Source organism: Limulus polyphemus, unplaced genomic scaffold (genome assembly GCF_000517525.1).
Source record: "Limulus polyphemus unplaced genomic scaffold, Limulus_polyphemus-2.1.2 Scaffold6581, whole genome shotgun sequence".
In the NCBI taxonomy this organism is placed as follows: Eukaryota; Metazoa; Arthropoda; class Merostomata; order Xiphosura; family Limulidae; genus Limulus; species Limulus polyphemus.
This window is the reverse complement of record NW_013672191.1, coordinates 1-14,271: the sequence shown is the minus strand read 5'-3', so window position 1 is coordinate 14,271 and position 14,271 is coordinate 1. Positions and strand designations below refer to the sequence as shown.

Genomic DNA, 14,271 nt, shown 5'->3' with positions numbered 1-14,271 from the left:
GCTTTCTACCTCAACTACTTGTGTTAACAATAGTAGTAGTTTCATGTACCCTTCTCAGAATTTCTATACATCAACTGAAACAAAATTTTGCCATAATATGTTGCATGGAGTATCCTTCACCAGCCAAATATTTAATACTTACATGTCTGTGACGTGGCATTTCTGCTCTGCGAGCCATGAAATGAATACATCACCACACTACCACTTGGTACAGTATTTTTATAGAAATTATGCTAGTGTAGCATTGTCTGATTGGTTGAATAGCAGCCAATCACAGTATAAACTATCAAACCTTGAATATATATCAGGTACAGTTTATTTTCATACAATAGAGGGGAACAATCCCATTATTTTTACATTTATACACAATTTATTCACTATTTCCACAATTATTTCCAATACTATATATTTTGAAGTTTAGTATGAAACTGTGTTTGGCTTTAAATGAAGACAGATCCAATATGAAAATAAAGAGTCTGAAAAACCAGAATTAAAAAGGGTGATTTATTACAAATGCAGTATTTACTTAACACCAATAACAAATCAAACACCAAATTAAGTTTTCTGGAATGTATTAGAATTCAGATGGCAGCATTAGCTATGGTAATTTTTTTTTTACTGAGAGCCAGTTGAAAAAAGGGCCAGTAATCCACCAGCTGTACCAACAGATATGATATAATTACTTAGTAAATGTTAAGGAGTTTGTTTCCAGGAAAAACCTCGATAAAACAGATCACTCTTACAGAGTATCTTAAATAACAACAAGTTAGATATTCTAAATAAAAAAAATAAATTTACAATGTGACAAACACACTACCACACAAAAGTTACATTAATTTTCACCAGTCAAGCCCAAAATTCACCAAAATGTGTTATCATACCATAGGTGTAATATCAGTATTTATATCCATACATCATTGATACCTGTAACTCTTTTGGCTACAGCTTCTATAAAATATCTATAAGCTGAGATTTACTTACTACTAAATAAAATAATTTAAGCAGGACCATATATGCTTGAGAGCTCAACATATGGAACTATTACCACACACACACATCTATATATTACTCTTAATCACTACATAATTTAGACAACTAAAGCTGTCTTGTATTAATTTAGCATTAATGAACATACATTTAAGTGGAACAAAACATCAACATCAGTGAAGTTTTCTGTAAACTAGAAGATTCTCCCAGCTTCTACTGCATAACATTATTTGGAAAAAATACTTTTTTTACTAGAAGTTCCATTATTTTGTTTTATAAAAACGAAGTTCTATGTGTGTGTGTGTTCTTTGTCTGCAGTTCTACATTCAAGTTGTATCTCACAATAAAATTTGTTAGTAAAGATTTTTGTTTTTAATTTTTTCTTCTGAAATTAACACTCTAAAAACTGGACAAAACCACAATTTTTTTCCCAAAGTATTCAAACACTTATTGTACTGTATAAACACAGAACAAAGTAAAGCTGACAACAAGAATATTTTCAAAAACATTCACAGCATTTCAGTTGTGAAGTTAGTTTTACTTTTGTGTTCGATAAACTGTATCTAGAATTTTATACTTCAATATGAGCAACTTTGAGTGGTAGAAAAATGATTTATATTAAACCACACAATTATAGCAGTGTCTGACATTTTCTTTCACAAACTATGCTGGTATATAAATATTTCAATGTTTACATAGTGTTGTCTAACAAGTTTTCATTCACAAACTATGCTGGTGTATAAATATTTACATAGTGTTTTCTAACAAGTTTTCATTCACAAACTATGCTGGTATATCAATATTTTAATGTTTACTTCTTAAAGGTACCATTGTAAGAAATACAAGATAAGTAAAGATTGGGAACTTAAAAACCTGCAAATAGCGATCGTAAGACAAGTAAGGAAACACGGCTGGAGATACTGTAGACATTATTTACTCAAACAACAAATCCGTATTTTGACTCTATTGTAGGTGATTCCAGGTAACCAAAAATTTAAAAATTTAGCTTTTATGCAAATTCCATGAACAAAAATATAAATTATTAAATAATTGTCTTCTTCAAGCACACAACATTTTTTTGTTTTTGTTTTAAATAATACTGGCCCTGGGTTGAGTGGAAATCATCAATAAGCCAAATGAAACAACCGATGCAGATAATTCAAGGTATATAAAATAATTATTCATTAAACAACCAAAAGATAAAAGGATACATTCCAGGCTGGAAAGAAGATAGCACATAAAATGAGGCTATAATCACCAACATCAGGAAAAGTACATTGTTATAAAAGATTGAAAATGTTGTGGCTTCATAGTCAGCAACTTCATTTTTTTTCCACAAAATCCTAATAATAATAATAAAAACTCTTTCAACATTACAGAACATAAAACCTGACAAAAAGTGCTATGTGAAACATAACGGTAATAAACAAGCTTAAAGAAAATTTGTTGAGGAAACATTTTATCAATTAATGCTATACAGGTCTTGAAAAGAAAACCATCTTGTAAACAATGAACGTGTGAAAGTTTTAGTACTAGAGCTTCCTGGTACCTGGTACACAAATGCTCTGAGAAACTTAAGTTGTATGGTAAGAAAAAGTTTATAAACACTAAACACTGAGATCCCAGTGCTACACTTGTCCAATATATTTAGTTAGATACTAACAAAAATAAACTAGATAAAAAGTATAAATATTCTTATAAACTGTAACCATCTACATATGCTTTTTGAACTTGCACGGTGAATAGTACTAATAACCTAACGGTAATTTTACAAACGTTTTTTTTCATTACAAAAAGCAAAATAATTTTTTTTAATGTCAACTCTAACAGAGGAAGAAGTTCAACCTTTAAAAATAACAATTCAAAGGAACATTACACAAACTCTGTTTAAGATAATTTTTATCTGTTAATAGAAAAATGGGGAATTTTTAAAATTAATATTTTTCAACATCTGTGACACTTCTCTCAATTATTAACTTTCAAGCATCTAAAACACAAAACCTAAATCCAATTAACCTTTCATCTTTTTCTTTCTTTGACATCTTCTTGTCATCAACTAGTTTTTTCATGATTTCACGAGTGACAGCTTCTTCTCTCTTTTGGGCAACTCTAAATAAAAATTAATGTATGAAATATAAACCTTTTTGATCTCTGACCTGATACTGATTGTTAGGGGCAGGGTAAATTTAAAGCCAGTATTTAAAAAACATTTTATCTCAAACACTCTGAAATCACACTGATTAACAGTCAGATTTTCTTTGATTGATGTTTGTTAATATTCAGGTATAATACAAACTACAATACCTAAAGAGAACTAAAAACAGAAGTACAAACCGAACAACCAGAAAAACACACTTTTTGACATACAGGGTATCCATAAATTATCTGACACATTTTAAAACTTAATAACTTCAAAAATATTATGGATAGAACACTATGGTTTTACTTAACTTGAAAAACTACACAAAGTTTTTTCCTTCTTTCTGTTGCAGATCCATTGTAGGAGCATTGCTGAAAAAATGAAAAAAGACACACAAAAAACAAAAAAACAAAACAAATAGCAACATCCCAGGCAAAGGCTTAGTGTGTGTGGTATGGTTTGCCAAATCCAAATCAATCGTGTCAGTGCAACAAAGTTACCAACCAACCAAGAATACCATAAAAGCTTGGTTTGAAAAATTCCTAGCAATCAGTAGTGTGTTGCAGAAAGAGAGAGCTATAAGAGAGGTATTTCTTAGAAGTACACGATGCACATGTGGAAGTATACTAAGACAATAAAAAAGCTTAACGAGTTGTTTGTCAAGTTAAATAAAACCAGCGTGTTCTATCTATAATACTTTTTGAAGTTATTAATTTTTAAAATGGGTCTGATAATTTATGGATATCCTGTATATGAAGTGGGTATTTAAAATGACTGAAATAATCTTATATCTAGAGATATGTAAAGATCCAAACATAACAGTTCTGATTATCAACCTACACCAATACCGCTAACCACAGGATAAAATCAGAAAATACAGAGACATGACAAAAAGTAGTTATATGTTCAATGTTTCAGCCAAATGACCTTCATCAAGCCTTTAAGAATGAATGTCATTTGTTTTCCTTACAGCTTAGTTTTTTTTAAAATTACCATCAACCTAACTTTAACGTAACTACTCGTACTGAATACAGTAAATTTTAATTGTATGCATATGTTTGATTATTGAGCTGGGCCTTGAAGTCTAGTGATTGTGGTGATAGACTCTCAATCTGAGTTCGAATCCCCATTGCCAAACATGTTTGTTCTATATGGCTGCTGTATGGGCTGGCCACCTGGAAGTAAAAATTATTAGCTGACCCCAAATTAGTTGGGATTAAAGTCCTTTTCGAGAAGATTTAATTTTTGAGCTACTCCCCTAGTGTTTGACAAAATGACTTGACATTTTCCATGTAAGCTCTCGACCCCAGCAAAATATTAACAAGGATTTTTTTTAGGGGGGGGGGAGTAAAAGGAGTATTGAGGTACTCTGAAGGCTAACAAATATAATAAAATAAAGTGCAAAAATTAAAAACTTATTAGGTTAGATAAAAAAAAAACAACCACTTAACCTTATAATTATAAATCAATTAAATTCATCAATCAAGTTCATCCTCAAGCTGTAATTCAAATACAACAATTTAGGTTTAAGATACTTTTTAACCCTAAGCTACCGTACATAAAAATGTATTCTATATGTATCATAGCACAAAACCTGTAATCAACTTAAAATATGACCGATACATTTCTTGACAGTTATATGAACAACTTATTCTACAATAAATATTTTTTTATCGAATAAAGAATCTCTCTATGTAAAAGCCACTGTCTCCTGGTAACACTCGCATTGCCTTAGTAGTTAGACATCTCGTGTTCAAGTAACAGTACATTGGGGATTTTTGTTAAATAAGTGTTCATGTTCAGAGCAAGTCTTTCAATATTTGGAAAAACATGAATACCCTGATATTATAAATTAACATTGGATATCATACACAGTGTCAGAGTGTCTCGGTGATTACAGCACTTAATTGTCAAATCAGGGATTTTAGATATTAGATAACATTAAAAGATGGAACGTTACAGCACGAAGCCACCTCAACTTTTAATTTCAACTGAACACTTCTACACCATCCATGAAATAAATTCTAAACTTAGATTCTGAATAAAACCAAAAATAGCTAAGAAACAGTGCAAACAAAACAGGGCTTAGCAAGAGAAAGAAAAAGTAGATGGATAGCACAACAAAATCAAGAAAGCTCTACAACAAATAAGATAACCGAAGCAAAGGGAAAACAACTGATGCAGTCAAATGAAGCTCCTGAAGAAACAAAATGACAAATTGATGTGTTGCTGAAAGACATGCAAACAGGTCCTAACTCCCCTATGGGTCAAATGGGTACTTCCACTAGTATTGTATATAATGAATATTAACTTTGTGTATCTTTTTTAAAATTTATCTTGCAGCTTATATGAAGTTAAAGCTACAATATAATTTATACACAAGGTAAACACAAACACGAGGCATCACTGTGGATGGTAATGTAACCAACAGCCACTAGGCCACACACTCAAATTCAGGAGTTGTATAGAAGCTGAAGACATGAATTACGGCATATCGAAGTATATTAATTAATAATTAAAATATCAATTGTTCAGTTTCACTCAAGAGTTCACATTAATGCACTTTTTTTTAACATCAGGGATGGAGAAAACTGATTTGCAATGCATGCTGGGTGAATAGTTATTGAAATAGATTTGAACAAAACATCACTAATTGGAGTCTTGTAACTTTAATACAAGTGTAGTGTTAACAAATGTAGCCATCCCTGTTTCCTAACTTCAGATGTGTGATATAAATGGCTGCATCTCAGCTTGGGAAAGTCATATGCTAGTGATATAAACATGTAATGAAAGCTATTTTCTGTTCTTTTCAACTATATATGCCAATGTGTCTTCCAGTTCAGTGAAGACTCACTCAAAAATTGGATCACAGTGGTAAAAGCTTAGCATGATATGTTCTTAGAAGACACGATGTCTGTGAACAACTTTCTCCACCATTATAGTTCTGAACTTTTTTTAAAGCCCTTTATCATTTGGTACTTTGTTTGAATTAGGATGTTGCAGTATGATACGAAATGGTTGTCATGAAACAAGATGAGGTAGGCTTAATCACTTTGTTACCAAAGCTGCTATTCTTTAGGCTGTATTACATTAGGCCTAAGTAACTGCTGGAATGGGCAAAGAAAAAAATCCCTGAAAAGAAGTATAAAAATTATTTACATCAATGAATATAAAACTTAATATATATATATATATATATTAAACGAAACCTTCTGATTAACAATTCCAAAAAGTTGGGCTTGCCTACAATTTTGATATGGTCAGTTTGATTTTGCACAAAGGTAATTGAAAGCTATCTGCTCTTACCTTCTCTAACTTTTGAAGTGATAGACAAGATGGAAGGCAGCTAGTCAACTTTTGGGCTACGCTTTATCACAAATATTGAAACTGAGAGTAATATTATAAACGCCATATGGCTAAAAAAGGGAACCATGTTTCGCAATGGCCTTCAATCTTATGACGAGCACATTAACCAACAGGCCAGAACCTTTGGTACTTTGAAAAAGTAATTATTATTGTATGACAGTGATCATAAATATTAAGTGTGGTGTTTTTCAAATCAGAAAAAAGTTAAAATTCAGAGTTTTACATAGATTAAAAAAAACAAACTGAAATGTACATAGAAAATAAAAGATTTTTAATTGTTTCTTTAAAAACACCTCACAATGAAACCTTTTTGAATTTATAAAGTTGTAAATTAATACAACTTCCACTCAAGTTTCAAACTATTTCATCCAGAATTGTTTTCTTCTCTTTAATGCAACAAAACAAACAATAGAACAGAAGTGTCAAACTGATGCCCCAGGAATTTTACAGTTAAGAGATTTTAAGATCATTTTAGAGATCAGTATTGGTTATAAGAGGGTTTATTTATAAAGTCTGGAATATGGTGATATTACAAAATGGAGTAGTAAATAGTCCTTTGTTACACCTCGGAAATATAGAAAAAAAAAAGAGGTTTTGGTAGGGCTCGGGATTGGTTACTTGATTTACATGAAAATTGGCACGAACATGTAGGTAGTTATTCAAAACAATCTACTCACAGATTTTGAAATTCTTTAATTTTAACTCGCGGGGACTTTCGTGAGGCTTTCAAGAATGGCTACACATTGAAGTTACTTGAAACTTTAGAAGCACTTGTAAATGGCCATTCAAAACAAGATTGCATGATTATTTTCACAACTGTTTCTTGAGAATTTTCCCAGATAATTTAATAGTTTAATCTACTTTGAATGATATAATACCTTCTTAGCAATGAAAATACTTTGTTATATTACTTCTGAACATAAATATGTTGTTGTTTTTTTATACAAACTCTGAGTAAAGAACCTCACTTATAACCAACCAATATATTACTTCTACCAATTATAACCATTATTTTCGAAACTGTGGGGAGTACCCTCCTCCTGTGGGTATACAAAATGATGGCTGGGGGAGGTATGGCCTTTTGGTGGGAGAGCCCAAAAATAATGATGGAAAAAACGGGAGAGTTGGAGATTATATCCTCACAAAACTATCACTTTGCTCTCAAAGCTCCCTACAAGCACTTTTACATTTAAAACAATTATTAAAAACAAAGAAAACGTTGATTTTTCTGTTACAACTTGCAAAAACCATTTTAATGGGAGGTGGGAGGGCAATGGAAACTTTGCTAAGTTAGAGGGGCATCGCTAGTTAAAGTTTGGAAAACACTGACTTATAACCAACCAATATACCACACGATATAAAAATAACACATAATAACTTGACAAGAGATGCCATTAAATTGTAACCAATATATCACTTACAAGCAACCAATATACCACATGCTTACAATTTAATGGCATCTCTTGTCAAGTTATTATGTGTTATTTTTATATCGTGTGGTATATTGGTTGCTTGTAAGTGATATATTGGTTACAATTTAATGGCATCTCTTGTCAAGTTATTATGTGTTATTTTTATATCAAAATATTCTTAGATGTTTTTGAATATTTAAAAAAATAGATAAAATCTGATTAAACCACTAAAATGTTATTCTAAGCTTTGTTTACTATGAATTGGGGACATTTTATTAGTGCATAGTAATTTAGGAATTTAAATGTCATGAAAATTACTTTGGTACATAATCTAATAGTATAATTCATCTTGAAACCTTTTACTCGTCAACATACAAATTTTTACGATGGACCAAATGACAACTAACTGTGCAGTCTTTTTAAACAAATTTCCATACATGCAAAAAAATATGATGTTCTCACTTTCATATACTCACTTGTGTTTCAACACAAACTTCACGTTTTTATACGCAAAAGCTACAAGCCACGTGCTTACAAGTGTTACAACAACAAACAAAATGGCTGACTGATAAGGATCCATCTGGTGAATTCTCCAGAAAAGCCCTAAAGAACAAGAAGATTCATTGATTCCCAACATAAAAAATAATAATTAACGTATATTAAAAAAACTATAGTGCTTTTTAAACATTACAGAAAAGTATACCAGTAATTTCACGTCAGTAAAACTGAGTAAAGTGATAGAGGTCGCATAATTTACGTTCTTATGCACAGAGAGCAAATTGATTAACCATACACTTTCAAGCTATTTATTAGACCCTGAAGTATAGGTACACTTCCTAATGTCACAGCTAAAACCCTTGGAATTTATTCATTAAACAAGCATCAACCATATCAAATTCTAAACAAATTGATCACTATAACTGTATAACACCACTCGTCAAATATATTACACATCTACTTACTCAACTGCTCTCAGAATTCATTAAAACCACATTCATGTTAAGTTTTCAATTTTTTTCAGACATTTTAACAGCTTTCAGTTGCTAACAATGTTGTTAACTTCATGTGATGTATAAATAATTTACAAATACTTAATTTCCAGTCTTTATTATATTTCCATGTTTGTCCATGATTTTCAGTAAATAATAAACACAATCTAGTATATTTACACATTTGGTTAGTTCTACACGGACATACAAACTTTTTATAATCAGATATATGCTTCATAAAATAAAAGTACTTACAATCGACAGATGAGGCGTAAAATAGTTGGTTTTTAAGGGTAATTCTGTAAGCAGCCAGTTCATAGTTACCTACAACATTCATTATCACTTTCCAAAAAGTCATACAAATTTTGTAACAAAAAATGGATAATTAGGCCACACCTGCTAGTTGAGATTTAAAACAGTGGTTCCCAAACTCTTTTAGTCTAAGGCTTCTTTGATGTGAGTAAAAACGTTTGAAGCACCCCCCAACCTTTAACTTTAACACGGTCATTGAAAAACAGTGCCGTAGTAAAAACAATAACATCTCCTTTCAACATACTGTATCATAACTTTTATTGGCTTATTGTTTATTTGGAATTAAAATTAGTTCAGCATCTTTGTTTTTGGCCCCACCCCCAGAAAAAGCTTTAAGGCCACAGCTCCCACTTCGAGAAACACCAGTTTAAAATACAGTAAAACTAATATCTGATCAGACTGTGCGTTTTATTATCTATTCCCTATTGGATTTCAACCTTGTAACGTAAAGCTACAATAAAATCTTTACACTGCAGAAGAAACTGACACTATTTTACTTGGGTTACTTTAGGACTATTTGGTCAACATAGCTTTATACAAAACTTTTTTTTTTATAGTGGAAGTCTCTCTTTTATCAAAAAAAATATTATTTGGTTACACTGCTAACTTATAAAAATGATAATGTATAATATACCATCATCATCATCACTAACTATAAAAGGCTTATTCCCTTTGTCACTCTGTCAAGAACGCTTTCACACTCCTTTTTTAGTAATGCTCAACAATACACACCGACGCTTAGCAACAAAACTATCACCTGATTATTCTTAGGCCAACTATTATGTTTGTGTTGAGTGCTCAATATTCATGTTGATTTGTTAAAAAGGTTTGTTTTTTATTATTTATATTTTAATAACTTCGGTGATATAACAGCAAAATAGTTTAATTGAGAAGTTTTATGACACTGAGTTGTAGCCAAAAGCAAAATATAATTTACCAAGTAGTGTTCTACCTAAGCCTTACATTACGTTCATGTATTAAATTAGACTACAAATAGGCCTACTATTACTAACGTCATAGTCAGTGTATAAAAAGTTTTAAGTGGTAAATAACTGTTGATTAATAAATATTCTTTCGGTATTTTAACACATATATTACCTAATTGGCCTTAAAATATAAAGAAAAATAAATGTTTATTACTACCAAATATCTTTTATCTTTTGACTGTACAAAATGTGTCGAAATGTCCGCATTATATTTTCTACTTCCTGACCTAGAATACGGTGAAAAGGTTCAAGAGTGCTATTTAAGTGACTTTCAGAGTGCACACGTACTTTTGTTTAAGATAACATTTAATTTTTTTGTAAAGTTTTTTACTAAAAATGTGGTAAATTCTATAATTTTCATTAATCAACAATGGTTTTCTGTCATTTTTGATGGGCTTTTATACTAGTATATATATATATATATATATAAAACAGTAAATAAACAGAGAAATTAAATTAATAACACAATAATATTATCTGAATATACTACTAGTTACATTCATTCCCTAATGGTTTTCAAACTTTGTAAGATAAAGTTATAATTACCAAGTTTTATTTTACAAAATAAATTTTGAAGTTATTTTAATTATTTTGACTTATTTAGACTACTAAAATAATAACCGAAATAGTAGGTTTTTACTTTGGCTAAGTGCACAGTTGCCTAATATTAATAAACAAAATGGCTTGATTTTATTTTTTTCCTTTCCTGTGATTGGTTACAGTGCATTTCAGTAGCTACTTGATTAAAAACACAGCACTTACATTTCCAACAATATTGTAAACAGATTTATGTTGATATAAAACAACAGTTAATTCTCTGGAAATGTATCCACGTTACTGTTGCAACAGGTGACTGTTAAATTAAACTGTCATTGTTTCTAATCATTGAACAATACACAAACATAAAGTATAGTTTACTTTTAATTATCACTATAGTGTTCAGATTTCCTGTTTTTTAATATAAATAAACTATTTCATTGATATGTTTAACAGTAACTAAATATCTAAGATAGAATAAAAATCCAAATTCTGGCACACCAATTATAAATTGTGTTAGTAATAGAAGTTAAAGCTGCATTTCAACTCGAAGATCTCTTCTTGTAGTGACGCTGTAAAAAAAAAATTTCAAAGCTTCTAAAAACATTTTTCTTGTTATGATAGGGCAATGTAGTTCAGAAGTCACTGGAATCACCATGAGCAGAAAACTAGACACTTTTTATTTTTCCAGCTTCACACATTAGGCATATAAACTTTTGTGTTGGATACCCAACTGACACGTTAAAATTTTGAAAAGATTCTACCCCACTTGGAATTAGTATTTTGACTTGAATTTTGATATGAAAGTGTTCTTTCAACACCTTAAAGGGACCAAACCTTCATGAAGTTGCAATTTCCATGCTGTATTTAAAAGATGGTTCAGCTAAAAACAAACAAACAAACATGTATATATATTTATGTAAAGACACAATTAGATTTGTTCAGGCTTTTTCTATCACAGTTTGTACAAAAGCATATACAAGAATTATAGAATCATTTATCTAATTGTTAACACTAGAGCTTGAATTAATGCAAATAAATATATATTACAAATTTTTGGTTTATTTATTTATAACAACCTATACATACTCAATCCCATAAGTACTAAAGCATCACAATTTATTAACATATAAAATTGATTTAAAACATAGTGGCTGATAAATTCACTTGTCAAAAGTGATAGTGAAAAAAAATACGAAAAGCCACAGAAAACCCCGTGTATCAGAGAAACGGAATGACATGTAACATTCAATATTAACTGCCCCATCCAGACAAATAATGAAATATATATCGAATCTGGAGTTTGTATTTTTATATTACAGAAAACCTCTATTAAATCTGAATATTTATTGAAAGTAATGGAACGATATGCGACATGTGGTAGTTACCGACAGTCCAGAAATTTTACTATTTCTTTTATATGACTAAAAACTATAACACATCTGGAAATAAATATGATTAGAGAAGGGGTTAATTGGACTTTGATGTAATCAAATAACATACAATATATTTTATGTGGCACTTGAGCTATTGAACTGTTTCTTCTTGGTAATAATATGGTCATCCAGTTTTTACCCATTTCCCATCTTACAAAGTACATACACTTATAAGTCAAAAAATGTAATTAACTTAATTTGTATTGAAACTATTAATTAAGTTAGGGGGTTTCATTGATTTTTAAATAATGAAAAATTCACACACATTATTAAATTCCACAGTCACAAATTAGTAGATATACACTGTAAGTTCAACTATGTAGTTAATAATTAATGAAAACAAAATAAAAATTGTACCTGTAAATTGATCTTTTGCTTCATGTGACCTTCCCAGTGGAACAAAATTAACAAAATGTCAGTGATCGATATAACAAATTATTACTTTACCTAGTAACCCGATACTACGCGACATCCACGTCAAGGAAAGATAAAATGTAGTCCCAATAAAATCCATCAATTTCAAACTCGTACACATGGATTCATATTATATGTATAAATGAAATGAAAACTGTCAACAACCAAATGTTAATAACGAAGTATAAGTATATCTATGTACCTATGAAATAATTGGAGATTTCTTAATCACAATGGTTGTAAAGTTGAAATACCGTGATTGAAAGATATGAATAAGTAGTAACCTGTACGTGTTCTACGTCACGTCATGATGTAATTGATACATCGTTCATACCACTTTTATCATAAGACTATTGTAGCACACATTCTTTTGCTGTACCCACACAACGACATGATGTATAACAAGCTGTTGTCAAGACAACATAGTCTGTTTATGCCTGATGACATGGAGCAAAGCAAGTAGTTGTCAGGACAACATATAGTCTGTTTACAATCCCCACTTCACATTTTTTTTTACTTACCATAACTTTGATTTGGGCGGACACATCTATGTATTGGTTTATGCATTATGTAATCAGCACCACAAAGTTTATTATATAGCCTTGTTTCTACAAATTCAATGGCTAAAAAAAATTTTAAATGCTTTTAAAGTTTTGTTTGTGTGTTTTTAAATAGTAAGTGCTTCTGGACCCAATGAAACCAGCCAGACCAAAGTAGAGCATGAAGAAGACAGCTATATGGTGTATCACCGATCCAGTCAATTTGAACCAACACCCTGTTTTTTGGTTTTAACATTTACTCACTGATTGCTGACAAATGGTGGAGGATGGGCTTAGCGATCATTGCATATGTTTTTATTAATTTTAAAGCCGATTTACAACTAGTGGGAGTAGAGTTGCCTTGAAATTAATCATGCAAATTCAACGTATATTAGTACTGTAGACGGTTTTAATTATTTTTTTTGGGGGGGTTACAATAATTAGGATTTTGATCACATGAGATTTCTATATTCACAACTGATATTTGGCAATTACACGCTTCTATAATTCTCTGGGACCCCTATATATAAATTTAAAAATAAAAGTATTCTGTTAGTGTTAGTATTAAATTAATGCTATAAAATGCACTATTTATTATAATTTAGTTAGTAATTAAATGATAATCGAATCAAAAGAGTGCGTTACTGTCTTTGTGTTCAGTAATGTACAGCATTAATAATTACTAATAATATTATGCTATATTATTTAATACTATTGTAGTATCAGTTCAACGACTAGACCTACCACTAACAGCAAAGTACTACAGTACCAGGAGAGTTTCTATTTTAAACGCAATTTCTGTTACTGTATACATTTTGCAATTATCAACCACAAACTTAATATTTTATTTGTATCATATTTACTTACAAATAGGGATGGCAGACACAATAAATGCGTTGCCATAAAATAGAGCTGAAGACTTAGTCGAGACATTTCGACTAAAATCTTGCAATAAAAGTTCTTCTTCTTTCGTCAGAGCCTTCTTACCACCTGCCATATTCTATGAAAAGAGAGCGTTGTTGATGACGTTGCCAAAGTCTCCAGTAGGTTCGTGCGAAATTCAACAACCATGCATAACTGAGAAAAAAAAAGTCTGAGTACAATTATTTAGGAATTGTTCTAAAACCCTTGATATATATATATATATATATAT

General features: G+C 30.5%; 1 protein-coding gene across 1 annotated transcript; it reads right to left on the bottom strand.

Annotated features, from left to right (window-relative positions):
* Window positions 1-483: 483 nt before the first annotated feature.
* Window positions 484-14,149, bottom strand: LOC106473872 (translocon-associated protein subunit gamma-like). The gene is made up of 5 exons (XM_013934558.2): window positions 13,986-14,149; window positions 8,382-8,508; window positions 3,004-3,096; window positions 2,199-2,330; window positions 484-682 (listed from the first exon to the last, which is right to left on the bottom strand). The coding sequence occupies exons 1-5, from the start codon at window positions 14,113-14,115 to the stop codon at window positions 616-618; spliced, it is 549 nt and encodes a 182-aa protein (XP_013790012.1). The 5' UTR covers window positions 14,116-14,149; the 3' UTR covers window positions 484-615.
* Between the last annotated feature and the right edge of the window lie 122 nt (window positions 14,150-14,271).

Coding starts and splice junctions, on each gene's coding strand:
- LOC106473872 (XM_013934558.2), bottom strand. CDS start 14,115: ATGGCAGGTGGTAAGAAGGCTCTGACGAAAGAAGAAGAACTTTTATTG. Junction 3,097..8,381: donor AAGTTTGTGTTGAAACACAA/GTGAGTATATGA, acceptor ATTTTTATTTAG/AGTTGCCCAAAAGAGAGAAG. Junction 683..2,198: donor TCTTCTTTCCAGCCTGGAAT/GTATCCTTTTAT, acceptor ACATTTACTAAG/TAATTATATCATATCTGTTG.